The sequence below is a fragment of the Oncorhynchus tshawytscha genome, linkage group LG06 (genome assembly GCF_018296145.1).
Source record: "Oncorhynchus tshawytscha isolate Ot180627B linkage group LG06, Otsh_v2.0, whole genome shotgun sequence".
Taxonomy (NCBI): Eukaryota; Metazoa; Chordata; class Actinopteri; order Salmoniformes; family Salmonidae; genus Oncorhynchus; species Oncorhynchus tshawytscha.
Genome location: NC_056434.1, coordinates 26303651 through 26318379, shown reverse-complemented (window position 1 = coordinate 26318379; position 14729 = coordinate 26303651). Strand labels below are relative to the sequence as shown.

General features: G+C 45.3%; 1 protein-coding gene across 1 annotated transcript in view; it reads right to left on the bottom strand.

Moving 5' to 3' along the window:
- Nucleotides 1–14729, bottom strand: part of LOC112252320 (zinc finger protein 423) — a 163772-nt gene continuing 149043 nt past the window's right edge. The window contains exon 8 of the mRNA XM_024423440.2: nucleotides 1–801. Coding sequence (XP_024279208.1) covers nucleotides 772–801 — 30 coding nt within the window. The 3' untranslated portion in view covers nucleotides 1–771. The remainder of the gene's footprint in view (nucleotides 802–14729) is intronic.

Here is a 14729-nt window from a genome sequence, read left to right as displayed (position 1 = left end):
TTCATGATTTATTAGCATTTTTTTATTGACTGTACTAGTTATTGCAATCTGGTTAATTCACATTTAAAAAGCAGACATCATCCAGTTGCCCTGAAATTGATGATATTCATTTTTACAATAACCATTAGGTCCATAGACTGGAAAATCCAATCACACCATTATGTTTTTCTTAACTTTATTTTGTTTGTCTTTTTATTTTGTAATTACAAAAAAGAAAATATATAACAATAATCATAAAAAGGAGGAAAAGGCAGAAATATTACGACTGGCAAACAATCACAACACAGCACAAGTACCTATTTACTGCAAGAAATCAGAAGGTACAATAACGAAAGAGTAAAAACATATGCAAAACAAATTGAAAAGAATTGGCACCTATGAAGTTTGATACAAGAAGCAACAGAGGACAAGGTAAATTATGCATTTCTAGAGACTAAAATCAGAGACTAAGGGCGTTTCTTTTTTTGTACAATTTTTTCTTTTGTTAAAAAAACGCACAACCGGGTAGCAGGGACGATAAAAAATACTGCACGTACAATACCTTTTCTCTCCATCTCCTTTTTTTTAAATATCCTTTTCTTTTTTAATAGCATATCCCATTAATATTCATTCCCCACTGCTCGTAATAGCTGTGCCTGGTGGCGGAATCGTTAGAGTTTTACATGTGAGTAGCAAATGACACTTTGATTGGCTGTGATGTTGAAATGGTCCTCCCCCACCGGGCCTGGGTCGGGGTTCTGGGCTGAGCCAGGAGTCCTGCCGGGCCCAGTCTCACTGCGCGTGCTGGCTCAGTGTGTGGTTCTGGAAGGGAAGAGAGGAGAACACATGAGGAGAGAAATAATAAGCTACGTGCCCACACCTCCGAGCCCCCACAGCCACCTACCCCACATCCCTACACCTCTCTTTATACACAACAGTCATGTCTGTCTGTCCATCAGAGGACCCTAGCCTCCTGTAACACGGACTACCTGCTCTACCCACACACACCCCTTATATATCATATATCGAGTTGCAGATAAACCCAAACGTCATATTATATTCATTGTGTCTTTGCTTTGCGGTCTTCCTTATCCATGGCAACATGAAACAATGATTTGTTTATTCAGATTTATGAGGCTCGCATCCCTTTTGATATTCCTATAAATATTTGAAAACACCATATCAATACCTTATGAGGCCCACATTCCAACAGCACTTGAGCGCAACACATGAATTCATAATAACACACAAAACACCTTTATCAAAATTACATCCACAACACCACCATCAACAACTGCAGGAGTCTGGTTTCTCTGCACACCTCAACCAGAGGGTATATAACTTCATACCAGATCAGATAGATGTGAAGAGTTAAACTATCAATCACAGCAGATATGGGGCTCCCAGAGGCCTGTGTTAGGGAGAATTCTGGTAGGCTGGCTGGTTCGTCTGCGCTCTCCCCGGGACCATAAACCCAATTCCCAGGGAAAGCTCAGCAATCATCCCCCTCTTCCCGCTAAAAGCTGCTTTCTAAGATTAATCTCTCACAGATAGGCCCATGGTTCTGTGCACCACTATGAAAAAAGGAAAAGGGGAAAAATCTGAAGGATTAAACATGGTTTTCCGTTGATAAATACTTATTCTTTGGGCCTTATCTTGGTGCACATATTTTGCACACGACTGTTGGCAGAGCCAGGCTGCACTAGTTCAGCAGAGGAGGCCAAGCGCCCGGGTCTTAAAGCTCTAGACTGGCTGATTGCAGCCATTCAGGGTCAGTCTTTCTTTTCCTCTTTCTGTCTCTCGCTCATTCTCTCCATCTCCCTCTTTTCCTGCACCCCTCCCCTGCGTATACAAGTGGGAACGAGCACACCGAGGGCTCTTCAGCGAGGAGCCGTCTCTCACTGGGAGCCACTGACCCCATTATGAGAGAAAACCACTTCTTTCTCTCTCTGATCCACGTCACCAGCAGTTCCACACCCCTCCAGCAGAGGTCAGGATTGGCTCTCCATCTGACTGCTTCTCCTGTTACTCAGGCCACAGCAGACAGGAGAGTTCCAGCCAGAAGAGAGGCAGAACATTTTACACAAAACAGAATATTAGATCTTGATTTCATCATCATCATCATGTATAGGCACATGTCAGTTTCATGTGTGCTTCCTTTGAGTCTACTGTCTCCTTATGTGGCAGAAAATATAATTTTTCTTTGTGCGTGAATGTGTTTGTGTGTATGTGTGTGTTAGAGAGGGAGAGAGAGAGAGAGGGAGTGTGTGTGCGTGCATGTTTTCCCCCAGGTTTCCAGGGTTTTGTTGGTGTGTATTGATTTGCAGAAAGAGGGGATTGAGAGGCAGTGGCTGCTCCCTGAGTCCCTGGGGTCCTGGGTTACACCAGCACTGCAGCGGACTGATGGAAACAGCACAGATAGGGGGAGGAGAGGAGAGGAGGAAGGAGCCACACAAACACCCTCACCTACACTGCTGCACATTCCACAGGATGGATATTTACCATACAACTCAAACTAGAAGAGAGAGAACCCACACACACACACACACACACACACACACACACACACACACACACACACACACACACACACACACACACACACACACACACACACACACACACACACACACACACACACACACACACACACACACACACAAGAGCCTGCAATATTGGGTTGGTGTAATGGAAAAGTAGCTCTTGTTAAATGTGTTAATCAGTGTGAACACACACAGACAGTCATACACACTGTGATGCTAGTCTCAGCTCTCTTCATTTGAGACGTCGTCAGGGGCTGGGGTATTGATCAAGCCGTAGGCGATCGATGGGGAGAATGGTGTGTGTCTCTGAATCTGATAATGACTCTCAGTGTGACATCAGTCCTATGCAGCTATAATTGATATATTCTCCAGGATGAGGAGATCGAGGGCTCTGCTCTCACTCTTTAAGCAGGAGGAGACTGGAGACTGAGACCACAAACACACCCTGTCATCGGACAGAGAACACACACATCACCCAATACCTGACAAAACACTATTACTATTACACCCCTACAACCTGAAGAACTAGCAAAGAGTTGATCCTGAAACAACCTCCTCCTCCCATCAGACCGCACAACATCAATGGCTAACAACTCCACATTACATATATATCTAAATAGAAAACATCACATTTCAACTCCCTCACTGCCAAGACAAAAGACATCAAGTCGACAAGATAACCACTGTACTAACAAAGGTAGAACATCACAGACAGTGTTATTCCTTTGTATTGTACCATCAAACTAAACAGAGAGAGCATGCTTGCATGTCACAGTGTAGCAGGGGGACACTGTGTGATGGATGGAACAGCGCCCCTCTACACAGGGAGGCTGTGCAGTGGGCAGAACAGCCCCTCACTGCTCAGTCAATATCTAGGCTGTCATTGTTTTCCTAAACTGGTTATAAAAGAGAGGCTAAATCCTGCCGAGCTGTGGGCTCATGGGAAATATGGCCCAGTCGCATTACTAATGCAGAGACTGTGAGACTGCTGCACACACTGGGGGGAGGAAGAGGGAGGAGGGAAAGGGGAGAGCAGAGGGGGAGAGAGAGGGGAGGCAGGAGATAAAGATAAAGGAAAATGAAATCTACGTTTCCAACACACACGCTTTATTAACTGTGTTACAACGAGCGAGGACCTAGACAGGGCTGCCATCATGTCACTTTCAATCAGGCGTCTGAGGCGCCGCCGCAGGGCCCCCTGGCCCCCCGGCACCTCACGGCTCCAGGCTCTGTGGCATCCTCTGGGGAGCAGGCAGGGGTGGTGAGACTTAAACATGTCAGTTCACCAGGAATCCTCTAACAAACACAGTCCTCTGGGGAGCAGGCAGGGGTGGTGAGACTTAAACATGTCAGTTCACCAGGAATCCTCTAACAAACAGTCCTCTGCTCTGCACATCAATTTACTAGAACAACAACTTTCACACCATTTTTTTTGCTTTTGCAGAATAGCAGCAGCCTTATCAGACGTGTCCACTATTTGGGAACACTTGAACAGCTAGGGCGTTAAATCTTGTCTGTGGTGATATAACATACCGACATGATCTACTGTGGTAGCATCGCTGAGCAAGTCTAGCATACTCTGATTCGCCTATATGGCACGATCTCAAACAGCCACAGGAAGAGGAAATACTGCTAGCCTGTCCCTCTCTGCTCTGCTCTGTTTATAACACAAAATGAAAAATCACCTTTGCCGCCTGGTTCACTTTAGTGTGGCTTATTTTTAGACTGTTGACAGTCTTCCAAGGGCCGGAGACTAACAGATGGGCTGTCTTAAAGCTTCATATGTTCCCAGGTTTTCACCTCAGAGAGACAGGAAACTCACTGGGGAGTGCGCTACAAATAACCCCCCGCACTCCCTCTTTCCTTCCCCTAACCCCACCACCCCACCAAATAAATGTGCCCGTTCTCCAGCCATGTACTGTTTCGTCATGATCCTGCCTGCTCCCACCCTCTCACCCAAGAGGGACTTCCCCTCCCCTGTTGCTAAGCCAAGCTCAGACTCAGAGACATTAACACATCCAAAAGACTCACACACACACAAACCCATAGAACTGGCTAGCCATAACACACAACCGCACAGAAACACAATAACCTGGTTCGACTTATTTAAACATAACACACACTCACTGAAATGGCTGCAGATATACAGTATTACAGGTCCTGTCCTGATACAGCTGGTGTAACTAATGAATCCCTCCTTGGCCTTACAGCTATGGGGTTCAGTCCCTCATCTTCCCTATATCACACAATAACACACCTACCAACACATCCCTGTTCCAACTATAGAATGGGACACAAAGTGGTGTAAGTATATCCTGTGGAATATAACATGGGGTTAGCTATATACAATATGATATAAAAATGTGCACTCACATACTATGCACGTGCACACCCAGAGAGAGAACAGAGAGGGGGCCTGAGGCACAGCAGTGAGATCCGTACAGACTCTATGGGGCGTAGAGGAGTGTTGAGGGCCAGATGAGCTCAGGGGCCCCAGACGGACTGTGCCATGGGTGACAGAGTACAGAGAGACATGCAGCGCTGCTCTCCCATTCGCTCTCCCAGCCCGCCCGGCCTGATCACCAGAGAACACTCCCATTCCCTTTCCGTGTCACTGTCATAACACACCCAATCCCCACAGGTACCCGGGGACCCCGCTTATTTGATTACAACGCACCCTAAACAAAAAACCAAAAAAAGGTAAGAGCAGCGAACAAAGCATATAGAGAGAGGTGAGTGGAGGGGTTTGATGTAGTCGGCTGCACTTTGTGGTGTCACAACAAAATGACCACCCAGAGGGAAGAGAGAGAGAGGGAAATGGAGAGAGAGACAGGAGTAGAGCGAAAGAGAAAGGGAATATTCAAGAGGAGGTTTGATGGTGTGACTGTGAGCTTCTCTCCCTAGTAGAGCTGTCAGTGGTGTGTGATTTATAGTGTGTTTGTGTCAGCCTCCAGCTGCTGAATGGAGAACATCAGGGTGTAAAAGACCCCGTCCTGTGTGTTCTCTATGATGGAGAGAAAGAAAGAGGAAAAGAGAGAGAAGGAGAGACAGAGACCCCACATAGAGTATCACCTCCATGTCGTTACCACACCCTTGGTGTGGTGAGTGGTGTGATGTATGACGTTGATCTAGTGATCGAGCCCACATCTCTACTGTGGTTGATCAGATCACAGTGCAACCACGTCTCTACACTGTTCAGTGCCAGGAGAACCCACTCATAGACAATACCCCCAGCTCATATGTCACTGTCAAAGCCATGACAGTCCTGTTTTGGCAACGAGTGGAACCACAGCACGCAGCACTTGTCCTGTACCGCAACAACACATCTCATTTGTACATATTACCTCAATGATCTGGACTGGCCTGTACCCCCGCACATTGACTCTGTTCCACTACCACATGTATATAGCCTCATTACTAACCTGTACCCCCGCACATTGTCTCTGTTCCACTACCACATGTATATAGCCTCATTACTAACCTGTACCCCCGCACATTGTCTCTGTTCCACTACCACATGTATATAGCCTCATTACTAACCTGTACCCCCGCACATTGACTCTGATCCACTACCACATGTATATAGCCTCATTACTAACCTGTACCCCCGCACATTGACTCTGTTCCACTACCACATGTATATAGCCTCATTACTAACCTGTACCCCCACATTGACTCTGTTCCACTACCACATGTATATAGCCTCATTACTAACCTGTACCCCCGCACATTGACTCTGATCCACTACCACATGTATATAGCCTCATTACTAACCTGTACCACCACTACCACATGTATATAGCCTCATTACTAACCTGTACCCCCGCACATTGACTCTGTACCACTACCACATGTATATAGCCTCATTACTAACCTGTACCCCCCCGCACATTGACTCTGTACCACTACCACATGTATATAGCCTCATTACTAACCTGTACCCCGCACATTGACTCTGTACCACTACCACATGTATATAGCCTCATTACTAACCTGTACCCCCACATTGACTCTGTACCACTACCACATGTATATAGCCTCATTACTAACCTGTACCCCCGTTGACTCTGTTCCACTACCACATGTATATAGCCTCATTACTAACCTGTACCCCCGCACATTGACTCTGTACCACTACCACATGTATATAGCCTCATTACTAACCTGTACCCCCGCACATTGACTCTGTACCACTACCACATGTATATAGCCTCATTACTAACCTGTACCCCCGCACATTGACTCTGTACCACTACCACATGTATATAGCCTCATTACTAACCTGTACCCCGCACATTGACTCTGTACCACTACCACATGTATATAGCCTCATTACTAACCTGTACCCCCGCACATTGACTCTGTACCACTACCACATGTATATAGCCTCATTACTCATTACAACCTGTACCCCCACATGCACATTGACTCTGTACCACTACCACATGTATATAGCCTCATTACTAACCTGTACCCCGCACATTGACTCTGTACCACTACCACATGTATATAGCCTCATTACTAACCTGTACCCCCGCACATTGACTCTGTACCACTACCACATGTATATAGCCTCATTACTAACCTGTACCCCCGCACATTGACTCTGTACCACTACCACATGTATATAGCCTCATTACTAACCTGTACCCCGCACATTGACTCTGTACCACTACCACATGTATATAGCCTCATTACTAACCTGTACCCCCGCACATTGACTCTGTACCACTACCACATGTATATAGCCTCATTACTAACCTGTACCCCCAACATTGACTCTGTTCCACTACCACATGTATATAGCCTCATTACTAACCTGTACCCCGCACATTGACTCTGTACCACTACCACATGTATATAGCCTCATTACTAACCTGTACCCCCGCACATTGACTCTGTACCACTACCACATGTATATAGCCTCATTACTAACCTGTACCCCGCACATTGACTCTGTACCACTACCACATGTATATAGCCTCATTACTAACCTGTACCACATTGACTCTGTACCACTACCACATGTATATAGCCTCATTACTAACCTGTACCCCGCACATTGACTCTGTTCCACTACCACATGTATATAGCCTCATTACTAACCTGTACCCCGCACATTGACTCTGTACCACTACCACATGTATATAGCCTCATTACTAACCTGTACCCCCCTACCACATGCACATTGACTCTGTACCACTACCACATGTATATAGCCTCATTACTAACCTGTACCCCCGCACATTGACTCTGTACCACTACCACATGTATATAGCCTCATTACTAACCTGTACCCCCGCACATTGACTCTGTACCACTACCACATGTATATAGCCTCATTACTAACCTGTACCCCCGCACATTGACTCTGTACCACTACCACATGTATATAGCCTCATTACTAACCTGTACCCCCGCACATTGACTCTGTACCACTACCACATGTATATAGCCTCATTACTAACCTGTACCCCGCACATTGACTCTGTACCACTACCACATGTATATAGCCTCATTACTAACCTGTACCCCGCACATTGACTCTGTACCACTACCACATGTATATAGCCTCATTACTAACCTGTACCCCCGCACATTGACTCTGTACCACTACCACATGTATATAGCCTCATTACTAACCTGTACCCCCGCACATTGACTCTGTACCACTACCACATGTATATAGCCTCATTACTAACCTGTACCCCCGCACATTGACTCTGTACCACTACCACATGTATATAGCCTCATTACTAACCTGTACCCCCGCACATTGACTCTGTACCACTACCACATGTATATAGCCTCATTACTAACCTGTACCCCCGCACATTGACTCTGTACCACTACCACATGTATATAGCCTCATTACTAACCTGTACCCCCGCACATTGACTCTGTACCACTACCACATGTATATAGCCTCATTACTAACCTGTACCCCCGCACATTGACTCTGTACCACTACCACATGTATATAGCCTCATTACTAACCTGTACCCCCACATTGACTCTGTACCACTACCACATGTATATAGCCTCATTACTAACCTGTACCCCCGCACATTGACTCTGTACCACTACCACATGTATATAGCCTCATTACTAACCTGTACCCCCGCACATTGACTCTGTACCACTACCACATGTATATAGCCTCATTACTAACCTGTACCCCCGCACATTGACTCTGTACCACTACCACATGTATATAGCCTCATTACTAACCTGTACCCCCGCACATTGACTCTGTACCACTACCACATACCACATGTATATAGCCTCATTACTAACCTGTACCCCCGCACATTGACTCTGTACCACTACCACATGTATATAGCCTCATTACTAACCTGTACCCCCGCACATTGACTCTGTACCACTACCACATGTATATAGCCTCATTACTAACCTGTACCCCCGCACATTGACTCTGTACCACTACCACATGTATATAGCCTCATTACTAACCTGTACCCCCGCACATTGACTCTGTACCACTACCACATGTATATAGCCTCATTACTAACCTGTACCCCCGCACATTGACTCTGTACCACTACCACATGTATATAGCCTCATTACTAACCTGTACCCCCGCACATTGACTCTGTACCACTACCACATGTATATAGCCTCATTACTAACCTGTACCCCCGCACATTGACTCTGTACCACTACCACATGTATATAGCCTCATTACTAACCTGTACCCCCGCACTGTACCACTACCACATGTATATAGCCTCATTACTAACCTGTACCCCGCACATTGACTCTGTACCACTACCACATGTATATAGCCTCATTACTAACCTGTACCCCCGCACATTGACTCTGTACCACTACCACATGTATATAGCCTCATTACTAACCTGTACCCCCGCACATTGACTCTGTACCACTACCACATGTATATAGCCTCATTACTAACCTGTACCCCCGCACATTGACTCTGTACCACTACCACATGTATATAGCCTCATTACTAACCTGTACCCCCGCACATTGACTCTGTACCACTACCACATGTATATAGCCTCATTACTAACCTGTACCCCGCACATTGACTCTGTACCACTACCACATGTATATAGCCTCATTACTAACCTGTACCCCCGCACATTGACTCTGTTCCACTACCACATGTATATAGCCTCATTACTAACCTGTACCCCCGCACATTGACTCTGTACCACTACCACATGTATATAGCCTCATTACTAACCTGTACCCCCGCACATTGACTCTGTACCACTACCACATGTATATAGCCTCATTACTAACCTGTACCCCCGCACATTGACTCTGTACCACTACCACATGTATATAGCCTCATTACTAACCTGTACCCCCGCACATTGACTCTGTACCACTACCACATGTATATAGCCTCATTACTAACCTGTACCCCCGCACATTGACTCTGTTCCACTACCACATGTATATAGCCTCATTACTAACCTGTACCCCCGCACATTGACTCTGTTCCACTACCACATGTATATAGCCTCATTACTAACCTGTACCCCCGCACATTGACTCTGTTCCACTACCACATGTATATAGCCTCATTACTAACCTGTACCCCCCGCACATTGACTCTGTACCACTACCACATGTATATAGCCTCATTACTAACCTGTACCCCCGCATGACTCTGTTCCACTACCACATGTATATAGCCTCATTACTAACCTGTACCCCCGCACATTGACTCTGTACCACTACCACATGTATATAGCCTCATTACTAACCTGTACCCCCGCACATTGACTCTGTACCACTACCACATGTATATAGCCTCATTACTAACCTGTACCCCCGCACATTGACTCTGTTCCACTACCACATGTATATAGCCTCATTACTAACCTGTACCCCGCACATTGACTCTGTACCACTACCACATGTATATAGCCTCATTACTAACCTGTACCCCCGCACATTGACTCTGTACCACTACCACATGTATATAGCCTCATTACTAACCTGTACCCCCGCACATTGACTCTGTACCACTACCACATGTATATAGCCTCATTACTAACCTGTACCCCCACACATTGACTCTGTACCACTACCACATGTATATAGCCTCATTACTAACCTGTACCCCCGCACATTGACTCTGTTCCACTACCACATGTATATAGCCTCATTACTAACCTGTACCCCCGCACATTGACTCTGTTCCACTACCACATGTATATAGCCTCATTACTAACCTGTACCCCCGCACATTGACTCTGTTCCACTACCACATGTATATAGCCTCATTACTAACCTGTACCCCCGCACATTGACTCTGTTCCACTACCACATGTATATAGCCTCATTACTAACCTGTACCCCCCCGCACATTGACTCTGTACCACTACCACATGTATATAGCCTCATTACTAACCTGTACCCCCGCACATTGACTCTGTACCACTACCACATGTATATAGCCTCATTACTAACCTGTACCCCCGCACATTGACTCTGTACCACTACCACATGTATATAGCCTCATTACTAACCTGTACCCCCACACATTGACTCTGTACCACTACCACATGTATATAGCCTCATTACTAACCTGTACCCCGCACATTGACTCTGTACCACTACCACATGTATATAGCCTCATTACTAACCTGTACCCCCGCACATTGACTCTGTACCACTACCACATGTATATAGCCTCATTACTAACCTGTACCCCCGCACATTGACTCTGTACCACTACCACATGTATATAGCCTCATTACTAACCTGTACCCCCACACATTGACTCTGTATATAGCCACTACCACATGTATATAGCCTCATTACTAACCTGTACCCCGCACATTGACTCTGTACCACTACCACATGTATATAGCCTCATTACTAACCTGTACCCCACATTGACTCTGTACCACTACCACATGTATATAGCCTCATTACTAACCTGTACCCCGCACATTGACTCTGTTCCACTACCACATGTATATAGCCTCATTACTAACCTGTACCCCCGCACATTGACTCTGTTCCACTACCACATGTATATAGCCTCATTACTAACCTGTACCCCCGCACATTGACTCTGTTCCACTACCACATGTATATAGCCTCATTACTAACCTGTACCCCCGCACATTGACTCTGTTCCACTACCACATGTATATAGCCTCATTACTAACCTGTACCCCCGCACATTGACTCTGTTCCACTACCACATGTATATAGCCTCATTACTAACCTGTACCCCCGCACATTGACTCTGTTCCACTACCACATGTATATAGCCTCATTACTAACCTGTACCCCCGCACATTGACTCTGTTCCACTACCACATGTATATAGCCTCATTACTAACCTGTACCCCCGCACATTGACTCTGTTCCACTACCACATGTATATAGCCTCATTACTAACCTGTACCCCCGCACATTGACTCTGTACCACTACCACATGTATATAGCCTCATTACTAACCTGTACCCCCGCACATTGACTCTGTTCCACTACCACATGTAAAAGCCTTGTTATTTTATTGTTGCTCTTTTATTTTTTACTTTAGTTTAAAAAAATGTAACTCTTATTTTTCTTAAAACTGCATTGTTGGTTATGGGCTTGTAAGTAAGCATATAAGCAGTAAGCATTTAATTGTAAGGTGTTGTAACCTGTTGTATTCGGCGCATGTGACAAATAAAATTTGATTAGATTATTTTGAACTGTTATATCTGACTAGGGACGACGCTTTGCTCTGTGGAGGCAGACACACCGAAACAGAGACAGGGTCCAGGAAGAGAGAACTGCCCCCCTTCCCTTCCCCTCTCTCTCTCTCTTTCTTTCCTCCCCCTCTCCCTCCATCTCCCTCTCCAGTTCTCTGTGTTTGATAGTATACATATAATGGAATGCAACAGACAGATAAAAGGAAAGGATGTAGAGTGAAGAACAGAGACATAGAATAGCTGACTATCCCTGTGGATCTTTCCTCCTCTTTGTCCCAGGGTTCCTCTCCCACCTCCACGCTGGCCACGTATTTCTCCCAGACACCTCATCTCTCTGGGAGTCAGGGCAGCCATGGCCTCCCTCCTTCTCTCTTCATTCCACACTGTCACTTAGGGAGGGTAATTTCACGAGGGGAAGGTTTGTGACAGAATCTCTATGGGGAATGTGTGTGTGGGTATTATACAGGGTGTCATTGCCCCTTTCAGAGACTTGTAGGAAATAACGTGCACACACAACATGGTAAGATGACAGGATGTGAATGTCTTGATTTTCTCAGAAGATTAGCTTACCCCATGTAGAGCGTTTTTCATTTGAATTCACCACACTCAAATTTGTCTGAGTTTCTTTCGCAGTGCAGGATGAGAACGAAAACAAAACACAGAAAAACAGGTGAACAACTTAAACAGGTCCTGGGGCTGAGGTAGTGAGGGACCATAGTATGTTCTAGAGGTCGAACCGATTATGATTTTTCAACACCGATACCGATACCGATTATTGGAGGACCAAAAGGTCGGTACCGATTAATTGGAAGATTTAAAAAAATTTTTTTATTTGTAATAATGACAATTACAACAATACTGAATGAACACTTATTTTAACTTAATATAATACATCAATAAAATCTATTTAGCCTCAAATAAATAATGAAACATGTTCAATTTGGTTTAAATAATGCAAAAACAAAGTGTTGGAGAAGAACGTAAAAGTGCAATATGTGCCATGTAAGAAAGCTAACGTTTAAGTTCCTTGCTCAGAACATGAGAACATATGAAAGCTGGTGGTTCCTTTTAACATGAGTCTGCAATATTCCCAGGTAAGAAGTTTTAGGTTGTAGTTATTATAGGACTATTTCCCTCTATACCATTTGGATTTCATTAACCTTTGACTATTGGATGTTCTTATAGGTACTTTAGTATTGCCAGTGTAACAGTATAGCTTCCGTCCCTCTCCTCGCTCCTCCATGGGCTCGAACCAGCAACACAACGACAACAGCCACCACATCGAAGCGGTACCCATGCAGAGCAAGGGGCACAACCACCCCAATGCTCAGAGCGAGTGATGTTTGAAACTCTATTAGCGCGCGGTAACTAGCCAGCCATTTCACTTCGGTCACACCAGCCTCATCTCGGGAGTTGATAGGTTTGAAGTCATAAACAGCGCAATGCTTGACGCACAACGAAGAGCTGCTGGCAAAACGCACGAAAGTGCTGTTTGAATGAATGTTTATGCGCCTGCTTCTGCCTACCACTGCTCAGTCAGATACTTAGATACTTGTATGCTTGTATGCTCATTCAGATTATATGCAACACAGGACACGCTAGATAATATCTAGTAATATCATCAACCATGTGTAGTTAACTAGTGATTATGATTGATTGTTTTTTATAAGACAAGTTTAATGCTAGCTAGCAACTTACCTTGGCTTACTGCATTTGCGTAACAGGCAGTCTCCTTGTGGAGTGCAATGAGAGAGAGGCAGGTCGTTGTTGCGTTGGACTAGTGAGGTTGCAAGATTGGATCCCCTGAGCTGACAAGGTGAAAATCTGTCTTTCTGCCCCTGAACGAGGCAGTTAACCCACCGTTCCTAGGCCGTCATTGAAAATAAGAATGTGTTCTTAATTGACTTGCCTGGTTAAATACAGATTAAATAAAGGTGTAAAAAAATATACATAAAAAAATCTGCAAATCGGCTTCCAAAAATACCGATTTCCGAGTGTTATGAAAACTTGAAATCGGCCCTTCCGATTAATCGGTCAACCTCTAGTATGTTCCACGCTCCATCTCCTCAGAAGTTGATACGTTTGCTATGCTATACACAAAGACTGAACCAAAATCCTGGTTCTCATCTCAAGTGTCGTTTTTGTACAATATGTTTATCGAGCTGTGTAAGACTACACCATTGATACCGTGACCACAGCTTCACACCGCTGCCTGACAACTAGAGCCGTGTAGGCTACCACAGTGGACCATAGTGTTCTGTGGTGCAGCTCAGACAGACCCAGGTATGCTAGACAGCTGTATGCATGTGGTGCATGCAGTCCCCAGACTGCACCGCTCTGAGCTGGCCCATCATTTTGTAAGGAGGTTTTGGGAAGGGGCGGGGGCCTGGGGTGGGGAGGTCTGCAGAGAGATCTCTTGGTCCCCATTCTAATAACATGGAGCGCCACTCTGCACAGTGGGGCAGCGGGGACACAACCAGAGACTGTCACTGGGACA